Source organism: Cricetulus griseus, chromosome 5 (genome assembly GCF_003668045.3).
Source record: "Cricetulus griseus strain 17A/GY chromosome 5, alternate assembly CriGri-PICRH-1.0, whole genome shotgun sequence".
In the NCBI taxonomy this organism is placed as follows: domain Eukaryota; kingdom Metazoa; phylum Chordata; class Mammalia; order Rodentia; family Cricetidae; genus Cricetulus; species Cricetulus griseus.
In genome coordinates this window covers 53,352,298-53,374,707 of record NC_048598.1, presented here as the reverse complement: position 1 = coordinate 53,374,707, position 22,410 = coordinate 53,352,298, and the positions used below count along the sequence as shown (strand labels likewise).

The following is a 22,410-nucleotide window of genomic DNA, read 5'->3' as shown; positions in this document are numbered from 1 at the left end:
ATACAAAGGGGGTACACACACACACACACACACACACACACACACACACACACACACACACACAATGGTAGAGGACTATCCAGTGCTTTCTTGGGAAACTCAAACCTCAGGTGGGACAGACCATGAATCAAAGCATTCCAGACTAGGAACTCAACTTCCTGGGAGCAGAACTTGCCACGGAGTCAACAGACTGGGTTAGATGGTTAGCTTGAAGGCCAGTGTGTGGACACAGAGACATGCTTCTCCACTTGGAACACTAGCGTGCACTTGGGAGTCAACATTTGTGACCACAGTCCAAGGCAAGCCAGACAAGACTGCATTGGCCAGAAGCTCCCCTAGCCAGCCTGTGTTCTGCCCTCCCGTCTACTAACTTAAGTCTAGTTACTCACTTGTTCAAAGAGTGAAGCCAGGCTGTGTGCCTGGAGGCAGTTTTTTCCTTACATGGCTGTTCCTGCATCTGAGGAAGACATGTCTTCCTTATGCTAATGAAGTACCAGGTTGCCCTGCCTTTAAGGCCCCTAAATGCTTTCTTCCTTCTCCCCTTTGTCCTGAAGAAGTGTAATATTTCAACCCACATTCATGGTCCCTGCTCTTCTTTAAGTAGGACACTCTACTGTGCCTACTACTCACTGTGTAAAGTCAAGGAGCATGAGTTCTAGAGTGAGCTGGATCAAAGTAAACCAATGCCTTTCTTAGGCTCCAAAGGCCTAAGACTCTCCTATTTGTCCAAGTCTGGAAGAGGTAGTGTCCACCCAAGCATTTTGTCTGCCTCCTTCTTTTGCATTGCCATTGCTTAGACTGTAGTTCCTCAGTTTATTCCTGGACACCTCCTAACTTACAAATTGTAATGTTGGTATCTGATCTGCAGGACAGGGGCTGAAACACACAGGTTAAGAACCACTGCTCTGATCTCTGCCTTTTCACACCATCGCTTCTATCTTTCTCAGGCAAAACTTCCGCTTGCCCTGACTTTGCTGGAGAACTTACCGTGTCTCTGTTGTTTACCAAGCAAGCATCAACTTGACTCTAGCCCACCTACACCAGCCCCTACTTTACCGGCTTTCTGGTCACCTATTTTCAAACCCCACATATCTCCCAAGATTTGGCCCCAACCTGGCGTCTCCATGAAGTCTGCTCTGTCTCATCTTAGCCCTGGATGGCCATAGCTGGAATCCTTCAGCTGAACATCCAGCGTCCCCTGGCCTTGTCTGTTCTCTAGTTACTACCGTAGGGTTGTTATTCCTCCGAGCTTTTCAAAACCAAAAGCTCTGCCTAGCAGGTGGCTGGGTTCCCAGCAAGCACTCATAGAAAGGAGAGCTAAGATGCTCTAGAACATTTCTTCTGGGCATGGACACTCCAGATGCTGATGAGCACTGGGCTCCCTGTGGGCTCCTCACCCAGGGGTCTACTGCAGACAAAGTGAGCTGGTGGAGTGTAGAAGAGCTCTAAGCAGGGCAAGGCAGCCTATGCTGGCAGCAAAGCCTGAGCACACAGCCTGAGGTCCAGGATACTTTCCTTTACCCTGACGTGGGACATAGCTGATACCTGGCTGAGCTCAGAAAGCTCTACCTCAGCTCTGGATAACCAGACTGAAACTGCCTACCTCCTTGGAAGTATGTGTGTGTGCTAGGCAGGCCAAGATGAAAAGAGTGTCCATGTCCCCAGCTATTAGCCCATTTTGAAAGCACGCTTCTGCCAACAAGGTGGGGCTGGCCAAACTGGCTCTGCAACAGGACACACCCTTCTCTGCCTGGCAAGTCACACACCCAGTGGAGTGTCCAACAGGGCCATATTCAGCAAGGCAGTCTCCCCCACACCCTTCTCATGAAAGCCAGCACACATACAACTTCACAGAGTCCTCATCCCTCTTGGACCTGGAGAGAGCTTTCTAGAGGAAGGACCTTGACAGAACCCTTCAGGACGGGCTCCATGGTTGTTTATCTTGCCACTATCACTGCCTGCCTGTGCCCTATGAGGGTCCTCACACAATAGTGACAGCAGCCCTCTTGTGTCTTTCTAGGGTTGTGTTCACTCCTAAGTAGCAAGGCACATCTGATTTGCAGATTGCTCTGCTTGACTTTCTTAGGTGCTGGAAGACTCAGATCCTCTATCAACAAGACACCCAAGAGGGACAAATAGGACCCAAGGCATGGAGAGTTCTCCTGAAGGCATAGGGTGCTGCTTACTTAGCAGTCTGAGTCAGTGAGGAAGCCACTGAGTCACCAAAGATGGGGCTTCATCAGGAAGAGTGCCGGTCCCTGACTCCTCTTGGCATACCTTCCTCTTGAGAACCAGAGGTCCCACCCTGGGCTGGGTTTCTTATTTCCTGGCACACAGCTGTGAGAACAATCCCACTGGTCAGAATCCCCGATGTCTGTCCAGGCAGAGAGTGGTGCCACTGGGCCTTGAAGGAGGCTGGGGTGGGAATGCCTCATTGTGGAGTCCTCAAAGGGAGGGAGAAGACACACCCACAATTCCATCACCAACACCCTGAAACCCACAGTGTCTCCCCAGGGACACCCAGAAGCATGAGAGGTGCCTGTGAACTAGAGGGTACTGTCTGGTTGACAACCAGTTCTTATTTATTAAGAGGGACCACAGCAAACTCCGACATAGGCCAGCTCCAGGGCTCAGACATTATGTGTTAGCTGATTTTGTTTGTTTATTTGTTTGTTTGTTTGAAATAAAGTCTTAACACATAGCCCAGTCATAATTATCCTGCCTCAGCCTCCTGAGTGTTAGGATTATAGGGATAGGCCACTGCACATGGGTCGTCGCCAAAAGAAAAAAAAAACACAAAACTTTAAAATAGCGAAAGTTTTGGTGCCCATCTTGGAAGCATATGTAGACTTCACAAGAAAGCTGGTCAAGAATAGTCCGTGTCTTTTATGACTTCAGAAGAATAGGAGCTGTGAGCACTTATCAATCAGTTAGTATTAAGAAACATTTACAGATAACTGAAGACAAAGTGTCAAGATGACTTCAGTCAGCCAGGCGTTGGTGGCACACACCTTTAATCCCAGCACTCGGGAGGCAGAGGCAGGCGGATCTCTGTGAATTTGAGGCCAGCCTGGTCTCCAGAGCTAGTGACGGGATAGGCTCCAAAGCCACACAGAGAAACCCTGTCTCGAAAAACCTGCAGTCCGGGTGTTTTCACACCTGGGAAGCCTGGGAAGCTTTCGGGAGTTGACTTCTTTCTGGGGGGCACCCAATGTCCTGGTTACTTGGCCTTTTTGGCTGCAGGCTTCAAGTCTTCCTTATGGGTGAGAAGCCTGCAGGGACTCCTCATATACAGTGGGAGGCATCAAAGTGAGCTGGCACTCAATGACAGCTGCTGTCAGAACCAACCACCATGCCAGTAACAGTGCCCGCTGTCTCTGCACCCTGATCCCTGCTTTATCACTCACACAGATCCTCTCTTGCCCCCTCCAGCGCACTGGCAAAGTGGAGCTGTTTTAGCTCCTGCCACCGCCAGAATGAGCGTGGGCACAAGGACATGAGGTTTCACACATGTTGCTTTTTAAAGATTAAAAGAAAATGATTGTTAATGTATAGGAGTGTGTGTGTGCATGTGGATAGATGCAGGTTAGTACAGGTGCCAACAGAGGACAAGGTGCCTGATCCCCTGGAACTAGAGTTACAGAGAGTTATGAGCCGTGTGACTTGAGGGCTGGAAATTGAACTTCAGTTTTCTGGAAGAGTAAAACTACAAAGCCATCTCTCCAGTCCCCAGTGTTTCCTTCCAGAAGGGAAGTCTGAGCAGGTATTTGACACATGGCTCTCTCATAAGCAGGTGGCAGAAGAGCCTGGGCCCTTGACTCTCTCTCTCTCTCTCTCTCTCTCTCTCTCTCTCTCTCTCTCTCTCTCTCTCTCTCTGCCATGAACTCAGATAAGTTAGAGCGTCAGTTATTCTACACTGCAGTGTCATGGATTCTGGATTTTGAACTCAGGTGTCCCGATGATGGGTCAATCCAGGGAGGGAGGAGTAAAGGGGGGGCACTGAAGTGTGAACTAGCTTCTCAGCAGGATATACTTAAGTCAAGCAAACCTCTCACAGTCAGTGTCTCCTCCTTGACCTGGAATGTCAGCAGGGAGGCTGCAGAACCTCCGGGAGCCCTGAGCCTGTGTGCATTTCTCAGTGTTAGAAGAGAGTCAAAGACTTTGCAGAAGATGTGCACCGCAGTGAACCTGCATCTCTGGCCCTCAAGAGTTCCTGAAAAACTGAATCCATCCCTGCCGATTAGATGATCAAGAACCTCCCATGAAGGCACCCCCACCCCAATGTTTCAGAAGAAGATCACCTCTCTGGAAGATGAACATGCCTGTGTATATGCACATATGTACATGCACATGTGAGCACACACATATTTACTTGTATCCTCATGTGCACAAGCACATACCCATCCTGTATATGACCCACCTGCTCACTTGAAAAACACGCATGTTTCCTGGAGGTAGTCATTTTTTTTTTAATTTTTCAAGACAGGGTTTCTCTGTATTACTTTGGAGGCTGTCCTAGAACTTGCTCTGTAGACCAGGCTGGCTTCGAACTCACAGAGATCCACCTGCCTCGGCCTCCCGAGTGGTGGAATTAAAGTTTATATACCACCAACGCCTGGCTTGGAGGTAGTCTTATGTAAGGAAAATCTTGGAGAGTTCCTTGATCTTGTCTGACGCCATTTGGCTAAGATGTGGTAGACCGTGAATCAGATCTTTGGTCTCCTTTCAATATTTGTTCTCCAGTCACCAGTCATCAACTACTAGAGTCTGGTGATGGGAACAAAGTCTAAATGGCAAAGAGTACTGGGTATAGTGACATATGTCTGTAATCCTAGCTCTCCAGATGCTGAACCAGGAGAACCATGAATTCCAGGCCATTCTAGGCTTCATAGTGAGAACCTCAACAAAAGAAAATGAACCGACAACAAAAGGCAGGTACATCCTAGGCCTGGAATCTCTAGCCATGGGGGTAGCCTGATTCTTAGAGAGGTACCTGCCTCTTCTCTTTTTATGGGTCCTAAGAGATTCTTCAATATATTTAAGAAGATAATAGAGCTTGGGGAAGGGCAAACTCAGTGACTGAGTGCTTGTCTAGTATGTGCAAGGCCTTGGGTTCTAGCTACAGCACTGTGGGGTGGAGGAGAAAAGGGAAAGAAACAAAGACCTTAGATGCTCATCGGTGTCACACAAGTCTACCACCCAGAGCAAGGACTGAAAAGACCCTCTGGCCCAAAGGACACCAGGACAACGGAGACCTTGTGATTGCTATAGCTGGTGTGTTCTGTGTAGGAACATCAGTGTAACAACAGAGGACTGACTTGCTTCAAATGTACTGCTGGGTCTCATAAGTTGTATTGGGGACACAGGTTTGTGCTAAGGTTGGTAGTAGGTGCTGGACTCTGGAGTCCTTTGGAGTTAGCCAAGTATTGCTGGGTTTCTTTGGATTTAGGTGGCTTGGACAACCCTGCTCCAAGACTTTAGGGTAGCTAAGAGGGAAGTATGGGTCATTGGTTGCTTCCTGAGTACTCCTACTCTGTCCCCAGCACTGTGGGACCTCCAGAGAGGTGATAGGATTTTAGGTGAAGGTGGGCGAAGTTGGGGATTGTCTCTGAACCCCAAAAGGGGTTCCATTCCACAGAGCCTGGCCCTTGGCTCTTCCTCTTCACATACTGCACTCACAAAAAGTATTCAGTGAGCCATAAGGCTACTGGCCTTATTGAGGTGTAGGGGGCTCCACAAGGTGCTCTTCTCCTTGGCCCGCAGAGCTCTGCATGACCCGGGTGGGAGTCAGTGTGGGAAAACAGTCCCACATAATTATCTTATGACTCAGAATCCTCACATATTTTCGCCATGCACCACTGGTGGCATTGAGATGACTTTAGGGACCTCAAGGACATGGAGAGTAACCATCACTGAAGCACATTGAAACTCTTGCATTTCCAGTCTGATGACCATGAACCTAAGGATGGGTCCCTGAGCTTCTTCATTACTCACCAACGTCTCCTTCAGCGCAAAACAGCTCAAGATTTCCAGTGGAGCAAATGCATCTCACAAGTATGGGTTATCAAGGTCATGGCTAGCTTTCCTTTCATAGCCAAGAATCATCATTTGTGTAGTCTGACTTAGCGATGTGTGATTTCTTTTCAAAGGAAATGCACTGAAACTGAAAAATTATTCCCTGAACAGTAAGTACTAGTTGGCATGATGGTTTTGTAAAACTGTGATACTCACTCGCATGCTCATGACCTGGGTTTTGGGAATGTTACAGCAGCAGAGGGAAGCTTAAGGCAGTCAGGGGCCAAGAACTCTGAGCATGGGATAGGGAGACCTGGATTCAGTCTCCTTTCCCCGCTGCCTAGGTGTGCAGGCTTGGGCAATCAGCCTCCTTTCCCCAGCCTCAGTTTCTCCAATCACAGACTGCTCCAGATGGCTTTTGGTTTTGAGCAGGCATTTCAGCCCTTGCTGAAGTCACAGCCTTCCGGCCAACCTGGCTCAACCCTGTCTTCTTCCCCTTCAAGGCCACTCCCCGGTACACAGGGTGGGGGTGGAGGGGCGGGCCCCCGAGCAGCTTCTTTCCCCACCTGTGTCTCTTCTCATCCCCTCCCTGCCCTGCCCGTCCACCACCAGATTTGATTCTGTTTTTCAGCTGAGTTTGCGCTCTTGGGGCAGGTAGGCAGGCAGGCCTCGCAGAGACTTGCCAGGGCCCTGGGGGAGAAAGCTGAGCCTCACCCTAGCAAAGGGTGGGGATAGTTCTTCCACCCACCTGGGAAAGGCTACTGCATTTGTCTCTCTGGGCTCAGTGACAAAAGAAAAATTCTCACCAATAGAGGCACCAGAAGATCCCTTGACCGACCGCTTCACTTCTATGGTCCTTCTTTTTGTCCCTGCTTCCTGGCTTAAGAGCTGGCTGGCAGGGAGAGAACACCACCCATCTTCTCCTGCCCCTCCTGGCTCCTGTCTCTCCTCACTCTGCACACACCTTCATGGCCACTGGGCTCCAGACTCATTTCTGCCAACTCTGCCTGTGAGGTAATGAGCAAGCCCCTGCACTTTTCTGCCACTTAATTCCCCTGTAAATCAAATCAGAATAAATGTTCCTGGTTACCCACCCATCTCACAGACACCCAAGGAATCGAGTCAGGGAGTGGAAACATTAGTGTTCTGTGTAAATTCAAAATACAGCCCTAATCCCAGGGATTATCACATTATCTGAGCTGACGGACAATGTGGAGGGGTGAGATGGATAGCCTTACATGTTCCTGCTCGCTATAATCCAGAACCTGAGGACCACATCCCCAAACCCTGTGACTCTGGCTGAGAAATCTTGGCAATCACCTGTTCCCCCCTCCCCCACTCACCTGCCTGAAGCTTTCCTTTACAGACCAGGAAACTGAAGCCTAGGGAGGTTGAAGTCACTATGTGCTGTGGAACTTAGCTTTTAATTATGTCCCTTCTCAGGCTGTTGTTTCATCTGTTCTTTGTTTTTAATCACAGTGTAAGGACTTTAAAGACTTCTGGTTAAGTAGATTAATTTTTTTTTGTCAGGCCCCTTCCCCTCCGAAAGGGCCCAGAACAGAACTCTTTTCATCACTTCTAGAGAAAACTATATATTTGCAATGTTCTTGATTCTTCATGTCTTCCCTCTAAAGTTTCGGAGGCTGTACTTAGAAGATGCAAGGGTGGGGATGAAAGTACCAGCTACCTCTTCTGGAAGCTTCCTTCTTAAAAGAAGACCTTATTCCATGCTCAGTGGCTAGAACTTTGTTATACACCGCCTAATCCCTAGTCAGGAAGGAAGGAATTGAGCCCCAGTGAATCAGTCTAAGCCTTGGTTCTTCCAGTTTGGTCACCCACTTGGAGCTCTGCTTTAGCTGTATGGAAGCCATAGCTGATCCATCAAGCTGAAACTGACTTTGCTGTCCCATGAAACAGCATTATTTTCCAAGAAGGGCCTGCTGCTGGCCATGCCCTGGGCTAGGTCTACACCTGGCCTTCCTTCACCATCCCTAACAAAGCACCACTCACTTATATCCTGAAGCCCCTCATGGGGACCAGAGGTTGACATGCTCAATCCACTTTGAGGAGCAGTGTGAGTTCTGGTCCTCAAAGATTGGGTGAAGAAATCCAGGAGAGGGGGATTGTAAGACCTCTGGAGCTGCCAACTCAAAAGCTGCTTCCTGGTGTGGTGATGTCCATTCTTTTGGGATAGCCAGAGCAGTGTTCCCACTCCCCAGTCCTAGCTACAGGGCCTTGTAGTATTCCCCACCCTCTCCTTTCTTTTCACACAATTCAACATTTAGCATTTCCTACAGGCCTCTCTGGTCCCCACCTGAAGTTCATACTCAGGGATGCCATTCACCTTTATATACCATAACCATGTCCTCCTCCATCTGTAGGACCATGGGACCTGCATAGCAAGGTTCTCTTCCCCAAGGAAGGGGGGGTGGGATTCAGGTTATGGATTTGAACCATGAGAGGTCTTCAACTGGGAAGCCTGGTCTCAATATACTCAGTAAAGCTAAAGCAGCTATGGAGGGAGAAGCATAAAAAGGAAGCTGCCCAATCTGGAAACTTCTCAGGTATAAGCAGAGCCACTCCGATGGACTATGGCTTGTCAAGGAGTGCCCGTACAGGGACTCCTTATATATGGACATTTGTCACAGGTGTGGTTCTACAGTTGAAGTGCCAGGAGCATCCCCATAGCAGTGATTAATGGCAGAGACATGCCACATTTACAGGGAAGGGTCCCCTCCCAAGTCACCCATCAACTCTCTCATTTACTTTCTTTTTCTCTCTGTGGCACATTCTGTCCTTTGGCAAGTAGGATCGTTGTCTCTTCTTGTTGGGTGATAGCCTGGGGCCTTTGTGGGACCCTCCTATCTCCCAAGGCTGGGTGGGAGTGAGTCATGAGCTGGCAGCAAGGACACTGAGTTGGCAAATACATCAATCGCTCCTTCATAGAGCAGGATCCATGCCTACATGGGAGCAAGAGCCAGAGCCTACTCTGTCTTCCCTCACCTAGACTTTGCAAGAAGAGGCATAGGCCAGTAGGCACTGCCGAAGGATCCCAGCTTGCACACCTGGAAAGTGACACTCAGGGGTGGGAAGAGGGGCCAGGGGAGATGGCGAGTCTGAACTTTAAATTAGGCTAGTTACTCATGTCTCCTAGCTGTGGCAAGAGCTGACTAACTTCCGCTTTCCTGGTGGGAAGAGGAGCTCACATGAGAGCAAGAAGGAAATGCAGAGCCTTTGGTCGCCCTAGGGTTGACGCACAGTCTTTGGGTTAGAAGAGCTGCACCAACTTTAACAGGGTCCACTGAGGTTTGGCTTCATCCTGCAGCAGGCACGAGTGAGCTCTCAAGCCACCTGGATCCCCATGCTAGACTTTGGCAAAGAGCTAGTCAAAGATTCTTATTCTGTGTTGAAAAACAAATGCCACTTCATGTCCCTCACCTTGTAGCAATCACACTGAGACTAGAATCCAGGCCTCAAACTGCTATATCAGTTATGTCATACACAAAGTCCTCCTACTACACTGAGAAAGAGATTTTCCGCGTTCCAGAGACAGAGGCTCAGGTAGATTAAGAACGTTCCTGGAATCACACAGATGATCAAGAAGGAGAGCCAGAAAGTGGGTTGAAGGGCCTGAGCCAAGCTTGGAGTTTGTTCCCCTATATCATGCTATCTTGGGGCTCGGCCTCTGTTAACTGTGGATTAGCAAGGGTAGCCTCTTTTTACTACCCACCAGGACAAGGGGACCTGCCGTGCTTCTCTGGCAATGTCTCTCTGCAGTGTGTGGTCTACAAGCCAGCCCTTTGCATAGTCAACAGTATAACTCTCACAGAAGAGGAAGCACCAACCCAGAGAGCACTGTGCTTGGATTTCCTGTTTCCTACTAAAGCCTGACACATCTATTATCCTCCCATCTGTACCAGGGACTCCAATAGGTTGCTTTGGGTCCAGAATGAGCAGGCTTGTTTCTATCCAGAAGCAAAGGTCTCTAGTGCATAGTCCACAAGACCCTGTCATGAAGGGGACACCAAACACTAATATATCAATCAGGTAAGCAGCTAGGAGAAAGATCCAGGACAAAGACAGGATTCTCTCTCCTTATGTTCTTAGAGATTCTCACCTCAGGACTGCCAAGCTGGATTGAACTAAGCATGTGTGTGATTCAATGTGGCAGCCCTCATGGTTCACCCTGTTTTCAGAACTGCCTGGTGTCATCCACAAGACTTCTCTCCTCTATAGATCTGATCCTGGGAAGGATTGTCAAGTTCAATCCACATCCAAAGGACATTTTACTCATAAAACTCTCAAAATGACTCAATGCTCATGACGTGTTTCTTGCTTAAAAAGTAGGAAAACTCTAGCTGTACCTGGGACAGGCCCATATGACTATTTTCAGCTTTAGAATAGAAATAAACTATTAACATGCTTTCCAAATGGCCTCAGTTCTACCTGACCCAGAGGACAGCATTCAAGTGACCCATTACACAGACAACTAAGAGGGACCAAAAGGCTCCCATTTCCTAACTAGAAACAGCTTACTACGACCTCCACCCCCCATTAACAATTATTACCGAAGGAACAGAGTTCGAGGCTAGGAAAAGAAAATATGCCCGTTCTCTTCCTTCTCCTGTTGGCATTAGACTTCCTCAAGGACAGGTGGCTTGGCTAGAAGGCAGGGGAAGAGAGCAATGAAAGTATTTGGATTTGGAGATTTCTTGGGAGTCCCTCAAATGCAGCTGCCATGTCAACATACAGAGGTTGATGGTGACTGATACAATGATTGCCACAAAAACTATAAGCATCTAGAGTAAGAAAAGCAAAGCTCCCAGGTTAGTCGGTAGTAGGTCAGGGATCTAGGTTGCTATACTATTAAGTATCTATGTGGCCTCCAATGAGTCATTTAACGTCTCTGGGTCCGAGTTTCCTCATCCGTAAAATGCAAAGCTCACTGCAAATGTCCACTGCTCTGACTCTGAGAACTGGGACAACATTAGCCCACCTGAGGTGTCAGGTGTGGAGCACTCTGTCTCATTGCACAGATTCCTCCCCCTGTAGCACTCTCGGACTCTAAAGCCATCTTCCAGCAAATTCTCATTTCTGAAGAAGGAGGCTAGAGTGACCCACAGTCAGGAGTGGGATGCTGGGGCAAATGATTTTCTTTGGACCAGTGTTTTCTTTAAGCCTCTGGATGCTTCTTGTACATCACAACCACTTCATTCTAAGCTGTATTATAGACTCTTTACAATCAGTTTTCTAAAATGTGTAACATATTTGGTCATAGGTGAAATACAAAAGATTTTAAAATAACATTAGAATTTTCTTTTAGAATTGCCTATAGAATCCCTCTACGCTTAAAGAAAATATTTACTCACTAGTGAGAAAGCTTTGGAATTTGAGAATGGTGTGCTACTTTGAACCGGAACCAAATCTGAGGAATCAAGAGCTCAAAGCGGGAAGTACAGCTTCTAATCTAACAGTGTCTGAACAAAGAAGTCGTTGGTACCTATAAGGCTTCTAAAACACACTGAAAACAGCTCCTTTAAAAAACTGTTACAGGTTAGAAACATTGATCAGGGCATCGGTGTGATTCTCCAGGACAGAAACCATTGTCTTTATTTCTGTCTTCTCCCAACTTGACTAGAAGGTCACTGAAGTTTCATCCACAGTGTGCTTCGAGGGACGCTGTGCCCAGCATTCACTCAACACCAGCTGGCTGGCTGACTGAATGAACCAGAATGTATCTGTAGGAAATGGTCCCTCACCAGCTCTCAGAAACTCCTGAAAAAATGCTGACGATGCCTGTGTAGGTGAACCACACCCTCCCCCCTGTATTCCCAGCCTTGGGCTGCCATGTTGGTTTCACCAGAGGGTGGGAAATACAACATTCCATGCTAGTTGTACCAACCACGGGAAAGTCCCACAGGCATGGGGTTATCTCACACCACAGGTCCTTGTTCCTGTTTCTCCTCCTCTCTAAACCTGGACCCCATTGGGTCTTGCCCAGTGCTCAGCTGATTATATGTCTGTCTTCAATATCAATTATTCTACTTCCTCTCCTCTCAGCCCCCCTCCCTCTGCCAAATCCTCGTGTGTGCTCAGCTCTTCCCTGTTCCCATAGCCTCTCCTGAACTGAGAGGAGACGGGACAAGCCTCAGCAGCTACCCTGTCATGAGTCATGTCTGCAGTGTTGCCAGCAAAGGAGTGAAGAGGGATGGGCCTTAGGGCTCGGGGAAGGAAAGGGATTTTCAGTGGTTGTCAGAAAATGGGCACAGGGAGGTGTGGGGGCTGTTTGGGAGCATTAACAGGCAAGTGAGACAACTAAAGATTAATTATCTAGAAGAAAATGTAAGGAAGGCACAGGCCATATGAGGCATTTTAGAAATACCTCCTCCCACATTTCCATGGTTACACTCTCCGTTTGATAACATAGTTAATGTAGCATGATATCAACATGAGAATGAAGCAGACAGACTGGTAGCATCGGTCTCATTTTATGGAGTAGAAAACTGATGCCTAGAGTGGCTACAAGTTTTATCCAGAGTCACAGAAATGAGTAGAAATAGCCCAGAAATCTCTAAGCTCTAACCTGGTCATGTATATTGTTAGCATGATCATGAACATGTATAAAGTTAGCATTATTCCCTTGGATCAGTAGGTCCAGTTGTTAGCCTTTTGGGGGTCTTAGCTAATCCCTCTACTCTGCATTACTATGGAGTTTTCTGAATCTCTGTGGACATCATCCTTTGTATTAAAGCCATTTCACATCACTGAGTGCTCTGCAAGCTTATTTGGTTTGATCAACTAAATTTATGCTGTCCCGAGAAGGACAACTGATATAAACCTGCCCGCCAAAGGAAGAGAAATGAACTTGCACCAGACTGAGTTCATTCTTTTCCATGGAAGACAGATAAAAAACGGACAAAGAAAGGAAATCAAGCCACAATGAAAGAACATGAAATACACAACTCTACCCTTCTTTGCATAGGACCCCAGGATCTTCAGCAACTTGGAGTGACATCTGTGACCATTCGTTCAAAACAAAATGCTCCTGACCCTGTAGCCGCACGAAGACACAGCCACAGCTTTGCACAGAGGCACATCTTTTATCTCTGAGCCAAACAAAAATTTCCAAGAACAATGCAGGTTATTGCTGAATTAGCAAAAGTAAACAAAACTCACGGAATTTGAGGCCTCTGGGAAACCCTAGGTACCAATATCCCCAGTTTCAGAATAGGACAAAACATGTACTTATTCATATGATTTACCCAGAGCACCTGCCACAGTGCTTCATACAGAGCTCAGCTCCGTAGGTCTCTGTTCAGGAAACAGGCAGGTTGGTGTAGGGCGTTGAGAAAGACAGAGCCAGAACTCAGATTAAAGGATCTAGAATTATGTCCACCCACATTAATCTTTGAAACCTTACAAATTGTAATCTGCTCTCTATGTATATTAGTTTCATTTAATCTTGACAATAACCCAAGAATACTTGATTATATCCACTTTGCTTGTGATGAACTTGAGACCCAGAAGTTGAAACCCAAAGACACATGCTCAGTGAGTGTCAGGACTTGAATTTGAACCCAAACTTTTCTGACTAGTAAACTCAAGCTAAGCTCTTCTGCAAGCCAAGGCAGCCTTCGCAGAAACTGCTGCAATGGACATGTTCTCCTGGTCTCAGGAGACCTTCTGGGTCCTGCTTTGCTCATCAGTACACATGAAGAGAGAAAATACTTCATGATTTCCCTAAAAGCCTCTGTCTGTAATGGACCTCCAGGGTTCAGACTTCTCACATCCCCTTGATCAAAATCAGAAAAGTTGGGAAACGGAGTTGTACAATGCTTTTTCTAAAATGTTCTCACCCGAGATACCCAGAAATCCCCGATCAGCATCAAAGGAGGCTACACAGAGTTCCCTGTGAGGTAATGACCAAGCTAATAGACCTGGTCAGACCTGCAGCCCTCATTTACTGACTGGAGTCTACATTTCTCTTTTTGAGCAACCAGTGAAAGCTTTCTGTTTCGGGAACCCCAGACCATGCCCACAGACATTCTAGATCTTTCTGAATAGAAGCAGTTTCTTACCGGATAGCCCCACGAGCCATTCCCCGCCTGGAACTTGGAGAAGTAGCTGCTTCTGCTCGTGGTCCCGTAGTTGTTGTAATTGTCAGCCAGCCCATCATACATGGAGCCTGGAGGGCAGAGTAGGGAGGTTAGGCAGGGATGACTATCAGCTTCACCCCTCCCTGCTCCTGCGCTATCACCCACATCCAGGTCCACCACCACTGTGGAGGGAAGCAGTCTGAGTTCCTGGGGGAAGGGGTGGAGAATGGCTGGTCATCTCTTGGCCATGCCCATCCCTCTCCATTTCCTCCACAGCCAGGGCCCAGCAAAGAGCCACCAGACTGCCACAGGGCAGCTCTTAGACCCCTTGGAAGACATTGACACCTACAGGTCACGAGCTGGCCTGGAGAGCCTTGGAGAACAGCAGCTCCTGCACAGGGAATCACCAGCCCATGATCCACAAAGATGAGATCCCCACTCGGGGAAGGAAGACAGGATCTCAACATTCCAGGTCCAGACTCCCAAGGTTAGAGCAGCCACACAGCAGTGCACACTGTAGAGTCTGCGTCTGTCAGGACTGTGAATTCCAACCCAAGCCCAGCCTCCACAGGTGATCAGGTAGCCTGCCCCTTCCTTCTCTTCTGAGGTCCTCCCGCTGGCAAAGGGGGAACAATGATCAACCTCAAAGGCCCAGTGTGGATTAATTAATGTTTGTACACTGCTTGGAGACCCACAAATGACAGGCTCTGCAGGAGGACAGAGTGTCATTACGGTTATTAGTGGCAAAGTGGATTTGAATCACAAAAAGCAGGCTGGATTTAAGGTTCATGGCAGGGACCCATCTTCCTTCTCTCTTTCACAGAATGGCAGAGAGTGGGGAGGCCTACAGCATTGTCCCAACTTCAAGCAAGTTGGTCTGTTTGAGGTCCTAACATCATGAAACAGGGCTGTCAGTGACATGTCACTCCCCATGCTGAATCTGTGTTCTCTTCTGGGCTAAAGCCATCTTTCAAAGCCAGACTCAAGACTTCATCTCCTTCAGGAACCCCTTACTGACCAGCCCCACTTAAGGCAATCTCTCTAGTCTCTGCTATATTGTGCTTTTGTACCCCAAGTCGTGTGCCACCTGGCGTCCATATTTCCTTGGCTACATTGGGAACACCATTAAAAAATATGCCATGGTTCTCTGGCCTGCATATCCATATCAAGGCTTGCTCACTCTTATTAAATGTGGCCTCTGGGTGAGCAGACAGAACCTTCTTAGTGGGATATGCACCCTTTTCCTCTGAATTGATGCTTGGAACACCCCCCCCATCAGAAAGCCTGTCTAAAGGGGAGAGGGGCTGAACCTTTACCTCCCTTAAATCCATTAACCCTTACACTTCTGCCAAACCCACACAGTTCTAGGTCATTTCCTGGGAACCAAATTGTCTGATAGGTACTTCAGAATCAGGCCAGCATCTTGCTCAGGGCCATCTCCTCTGTCCAATGCCAGACCCACAACAAGAGGCATTTCCCTTGATTCCCACTCCTCATCTTGGAGGGTGAGCAGGATTTAGAGATATTGGCTGTGGCAGTCATAGTTTGCTCCAGAAGTCTAACTGTGCCTGGCCCACAAGTTCTCCCTGGGTCTCAGCTATTTTTCTGTAAAAAGCAGTTTCTCTGTATCCTAAATGGTCCATGCACTCCCAGAGCTCCATGGCAGGCAACTATGACTGACCCTGCCTCCTCTGCCTCTTGCCTCAGGGACATTCCCATCTATAGATTCCAGAATCCCACATTGTAGGGCCCAGGACCAGGCTTTCCCCTAAAAGTGAAGTCCTAGAATTCTGCCTGGTCCAAAGAGCCTCTGATTTACTCCCAGCCCTCTGCTGGTACGGTAAATTTGCTCTTGACCCTGTCCAAACTGCAGCTGCTCCTCTGGACAGACTGTGTTTTCATAAGGAACAGGAAAAATCCTGTGACTTGGTCACCAGAGAAGGGGCCGCAGCCAGGCAGAGACATCATCAGGACTCCAAGGAACTGACATCTAGGTCTCACCCGCCTTGATCCAGCCCATGTCCGTCATCTCTTCTAAAGCTTGGCAGGCCAGTGTCTGCTTGGCTCTCATCTCTTGAGCAGGCATTTCTCCCCAAAGGGCAGGTATGGGTCAGCCAGCTACTTCCAGATGGAAACTCTGGGGTGGTGACAGATACTTCAACAAGGCCTCAGGGAAGCCTCCTACTTTAAAATCATCTCCTGGAGGCTCCCACCCAGGCCTCCACCCTGGTGAGAGGGAATCTACCAGCGTGCCCTGACACCCACAGGTCAGATAAACCATCTCCCCTTTCCATGCCCTTCACCACCCTCGCTGCCCTCTCGTACATTCTCCAGGAGAAGTAGGAACTGTGCCATAGAGGCAGAAATTAACACAGGGACAGATGGACAGATGGAAGCAGAGAATGAAATACTGTATAATTCCCAGAGCTCATCCCCACGGCGACTCAGGTAAAAACAGCTCTGAGCTGTAACTCTCATTTGGTTGGTTGCTTCCAGGCAACTTCTGAAGGTATCCTCCAAAACCTATCTGCAATTCGGGAGCCGCTTGGCTCCCTGTGAGAGTAAGGCAGCCATTATGCCAGCCAGAACTGCTTTTCTGGCAGAAGGTAGGCGTACTGCTGCAGGAATGGCAAAGGTGGGGAGGAATGGAGACTTGTGACACATTCCGAATCACACCTAGCAGCAGTCAGGGAGAGAGGTGAGCTCTCTCTGTAACAGCGCTGTTCTCACACAGAAACCACTCCCTCTCTCCTGACCCCAGGTGATCTGGATGGTAAGCCATGTCCTCTAAAAAACAAGTTCAACAGCAAGAACATGGAGCATTTCAGCAAGTGTAACCATGACAGCTCACTCTCCACCTGGTCTTTCTACTTCTACAAAACTTACTTCTGGGAAGCCTTCCGTGGCTAGCCATACTTGAAGCCTTTCTTGGCTAGCCATACTTGCATCTGCTTCATTTCCAGCTCGTGCCTGTACTCTCTCTTCCATTGGGCACGTGGGCACTTTGCAGAGCCAGGATCATAGCTCCTCTTTCCTAGGGATCCTGTACTAGGCACTGCTCTATCTGTGACTTGGCCTAATTGGCCTAAGCTGGATATTTTGGTACTATTTTTCTTTCCTGTCCAGTCCCGTGGGAAAGGTACTCTGGTCTGTATGGGCTCAACACCTCCATTTAATGTCAAATGGAATTAAAGTCTTAGAATTCTATCAGCCAGGACCTGATAGTAGTGTTATTTGGAACAAATAACATGGGCTGCATGAAATTACAGATGCTCAAGCCCACCTCCTTCAGAAGGATTCTCTTTCCTGTGGGTGAGGGTTAAGGGAGAAGTCTGAACATCCAGTTTACCCCTCAGAATCATGTTGTCCTTTCCAACAAGAGTCTGCCTTCCCACTGTTCTTTCTGTAGGTGCATTGGCTATGAACAAACAAGATGGTGACTTCTCAGTGAAGCTGGCAGCCATCTCAACTTGGGTATCATCACTGGGACACACATCTACACACAGATGCCTACACACAGAACTCCGACATCTTAGAACATCGATGCATTCCCGTTCTAAAAGCAGTGTGAGTTTCTTGCCTCAGTCCGTTCCAATGTAGAATTTCATAGGTGAAACCATGTCAGTCTACTGTACTGAGGACAGTTGTCCCTGTGTTCATCTTCTCTTCTGTGCCTTAGATGAGACTGGCTGGTGTTCTTGTGTCATGTGAGCAACCCAAACTTTATCAGCTACAAACTCTTTGAAAGGCAGGTACAAATGGGAGGGGCAACTCATTCTTTTCCACTTCCAAGCTTTCAGACAGATGACACACATTGCACTTGAAGCTTTCTTTCTCTTCTTGAGCCAACCCCCTCTCTGCACTCAATACCCTGCACAAAACTCAGTTATAGAGCTTACCCATCTTTTGCTACACCAAACCTTCATCACAATCGCATTAGCCCTGGGCCCAATGGCTGTGCTTACTCTATCTATGGTGGCTAGTATGTTTCTTGCAGTGTGGGGTCTGTACAACTGTGTGTGTGCTTGTGTGCATACATGCGAGTGTGTGTGTGTGTGTGTGTGTGTGTGTGTGTGCGCGCGCGCGCGCATCCATGCACCCTTGCATGCCCTTCTTCCAGAAAACTGAGAGCTCCCTAAGCAAGGGATTTTGTACTTGAACTAGACTCACCTCACCTCCAGCACCAGGCCCAGCTTCTACATCAAAAAAGACCTCAACACACAGCCCGCCTGACAGAGGTAGAGGGCATCTGAAACTCCTCTACTTCCCTTCTTCTCCTAAATCTCTCTACTTTGATGAGCCGGACTTGTCAGAGGGAACCCTCTCTGGAAGTCTGTATCTCTCTCCCATAAGGTTGATGTGTCTTCAAGGGTGGCACTACCCCCTCACAAGATATTCAAGAGTCAGGGAGAAATGGACCATGAGAACAGATGACCAAGTGTCTCAGAAGGAGTTGGGCTAGCCTCCTCCCTAATCCTTTGCCAGGCCACAGGAAACACTGCCAACTGCTTCTCCTTCTCTGGAGCTCCCAGGATCCTAGGAAGGGCAGATGGTTCAATACAACCTCATCAAGCACTCTGCTGTGGTTCTTGGCCTCTTCCTGGGCATATGCACACAACAGAAAGGCCAAAACACAAGATGCTGCCTTCATTGGGCATGCTTTCCTAAGCTTCATAAGCCTCCTACAGGTTTTGCTGAGCAATGGTTAAGGCCAGCTCTGATGGAGCCTGTTCTTTCCAGTGGTACCTGTGTAGCCACAAGCAAGCTCACAACATGGGTGGAGCATGAAAGCTTTCTGTGGAAACAAACCTGACACAGGCAGGATGGTGAGTTAGAGTAGGCAAGGGTAGAGGGAAACTCAGCTGTGATCAGGAGTAAAATCTGTCACTAGAGGAAGAGTGAGTGAATGGCATGTCAGGTCCTGGGAATCCTGGTGCTGGTGTGACGTGAGTAAAGGGCGGGGACTGGGATCATAGTTCTGAACCTTGCTACCCAGCAGAATCCACGGAGGGTTCTAGAGTACCACTTCCTACGCCACCCTCTATACTGGCTAAATCAGAATCTCAGACAGCAGTGCTTGCTTTTAAAGACTCCCAGGTCATTGCAATCTGCAGTCAAGTTTGAGATTAGCTAATGAGAACTTTACTTTTGTATGCTAGCTAGGTATTTACCACAGAGACATAACCACTGGGGTGTCTTGAGAAGAGGACAGCTGCAGACAGTTTGGGCAAAGTTTCTACACAGGGAGGGAAGGCTCCAAAGGGCACAAAGCACTTTTGATATGATCTTACCCAATTCTTAACAGCTGCAGAGACCCAGAGAAAGGCAGTGACTTGCCCAAGACAGCATAGTAGAGAATAGTTAATAGCCAAGTTGGATTCCTGCCACAGTACAAGTTGTAAGGTGTGGTATGTGTACATGCCTAGGCTATGTGCTATGTGTGCATCTGTATATGAGCATGCACAGGATGTGGTATATGTCTCTGTCTCTGTGAACAGATGTATATGGTAAATGTGTATACTCATGTGTGGAAATACATTCATAATGTAAAATGTCCACACGTATACATAGATGCATGCACTAAATGCATGCATGCATGTGTGTGTTCATGTTGTGGTGTTTGCATGTACAACCCTATGTATATGTGCATTGCATATGGGTGTGTGTGACAGGGACATATATGTGTGCATATGTGTGTATATTCATGTATATTGGAGCATGTATATGTATGTAATTGTGTATGTCCATGTGTATAGAGTAACTGTATATCTACAAGTATATCCACGGGAAGAATGTATGTACATGTATATAACACAAACCTACAAAGAATATCAAATAAGGATACCTGACATCATCCCATTTAATTATGGTCAAACATCATATATCTTCTAGCATCATACCCCTTCCCAGAAGCACTTTTCAGATTTTTAACCTATATTAAATAACATATTAGTATTTACAATTTGGGAGGGTAGCCCCACCACACAGGTTACCTGGCAGTGTGGTCACTGCTCCCTCATTCTACCCTCCAATATATATTTTACAAACTCTGCCAATGAGCTTAGCAGGGGATGGGATCCAGGAAAACAAACAGTGTTTGCTACAAAACACTCTGGGATACTCCACATTTTTGCATGTGTTGTAACAGGTCAACAGAAATACTGGCTAAAACCCCAACTTCAAGAATGGTAAAGAAACAGAATTAGTTCACTTGAAATTTAATTAGTATGTTTCGCCTCTGGAACAAGCTTAAACACAAATGCCCTTTACCATCTCTCATCTCCGCTTGCTGCCCAAGAAAACAACTCCATAGCGATGTCTACCCATTGTCCGTGGCCAGGGAAGGGCAACCTTCAAGAGTAGAAGGAGCAGAGTCTTTCTCTGGCAGGGGTTCATGCTGAGACACAGACGAATACAAACATGCAAGTCACCAAAGGCAGGGCCGCCCAAGGCTGCCCTTTCATAGCACTGAGGAGCTGGCATGCGGCTGCTGAGCCTGAACAGGCGGGAAACCTGGAAGGTGAGCAGGCACCTCCACTAACCCAGTCAAACTCCAATCTCTGAGTACAGGGGAATAAAGGCTCTGTGTTTTAGTGGGAAATGCCATTTTGGGGAGGGGGCGGAAATACCATTTCTGAGAAGGGAGAACTTCTGGCCCAAGTTGGGAATTTAGAATCACATACACCTAAGTAGGCAACATCCTGTAGTTCAAACGCTGGCCATACTGGATTCTTTGGAAGTAGAAGGGAGCCCCTTCTATGGAACTTTGTGTGTGACCTATATGTCGTGGTGGCGGGTGTTGTGCTCGAATCAAATGAGATATGGGGCAAGCTGTATGAAGAGATTCCAGATGAGTTGTACAAGTCTAGAAGGTGGAACTAGTTGTCAGCCCTTCACCCTCATAGGACAGACCATCATCAACAACCAGAGGGCCTTCCCCACCCTTAGGGATGTCAATAGTCCCTTGTTGAGCAGATTTGACATCTCCACCCCCACCACACCACCATTTGCCTCTTATTTCCCACATAGTCAGGAAGAAAATTATCTAACACCCTGACACACGAAGGGACACCCTGAGAACACAGGAGAGCTACTTCATGGCCAGTTCCAACTGGTAGATAGCCACGTCCCTCTGCATGGTCTTCAGCCCTCTTGGGGACTTCATGACCAAGCTGAAGAATCTAATCTACCACGAATAAGGAGGAGATAGGTAGAGGTGTGCCTTTAAGTAGTGTCAGATTCTTTCTCTAGCTCCCAACAGCTCAAGTCCCCTTCCTAGAAAGAACAAGGGACAAGGGTGGACCTGGTGGAGAAGGCTCTGAGGAAAAAGGAAAAACCTCTTTTAACCACCAGGGCCATGGGTAAATGCCCCTGATTGTTCACCAGGGCACGAGGAGCAGCAGCTATTCTGCCAAGCAACCCTTTGGGTGGGGCCAGCCTTCTTTAGAGCTGGGTTCTCACCAGAGAGGCCCTGGATGTGAGGCCAGGAGCTCCAGACCCATTGAAACCAACACTATGTTCCAGGGGAAGACTATGCGAGAAGCCAAGGGTCCAGGGGTAGAGTAGGCCTTCCACAGCTGCCAACTGGTCTCTACCAGGATAGAAAACAGACTCCTGGCATGGAAATCACCAGGAGAAAGAGACAGCAGAGTGGCCACGAAGCAAATACAGAATGCTTGGGCGTTGTGGATGAAGAGGACGGAGAAATCTGACGAAAACAAAGCCAGATAAACCAGACACACCAGCTCCAAGTGCCCCAACCGCCTATTCCAGCTGGGAAAACTGGCCCCCTTTGGGAACCTCCCCAGAGGCTGAGGTTAGAGGAGACACACCTACAGGGCTAGTCTCAGGAGAGTTTCTGGACAAGTATGCATTAGGAGGCATCAGGGCCAGCCCTAAGCCCTCACCTGGCTGAATCTCCTTGGGGGAACCTTTGGTAGAGACACCATTAGACTGTTACCCACAAAGACCAAAAGCTAGAAGCAGCATTCTGAAACATCCTGATAGGCAGGGAGAAGGGACAATGCGACCATGGACCCAGTTTGAGATGTTCCTGGCCCCATGGGCAGGAGCTGAGGCTGGCAGAGTAGGGGTGCAAAGGGACAAGGTCAAGCATATGCCAGAGAAGAGTGGGTGGCCTTAAGCTTTGCCCTGGGCTGTGGCTGGATGAAGCCCTTTGTCACTCCAAACCTGCTTTCAAATGAAGCCAGTAAGCAGTGACAAAGGCACTAAATAAAAGGGGAGTGAGGCAAGGGAGTGCACATCTGGCAGGAGATGAGCCAGGAGCCCAGACAAGGGC

General features: G+C 48.1%; 1 protein-coding gene across 1 annotated transcript in view; it reads right to left on the bottom strand.

Moving 5' to 3' along the window:
• Nucleotides 1-22,410, bottom strand: part of Pkp1 (plakophilin 1) — a 45,591-nt gene that overhangs the window by 21,606 nt on the left and 1,575 nt on the right. Inside the window, exon 2 of the mRNA XM_027417497.2 lies at nt 14,094-14,200. Within this exon, the coding sequence (XP_027273298.1) occupies nt 14,094-14,200 (107 nt within the window). The remainder of the gene's footprint in view (nt 1-14,093; nt 14,201-22,410) is intronic.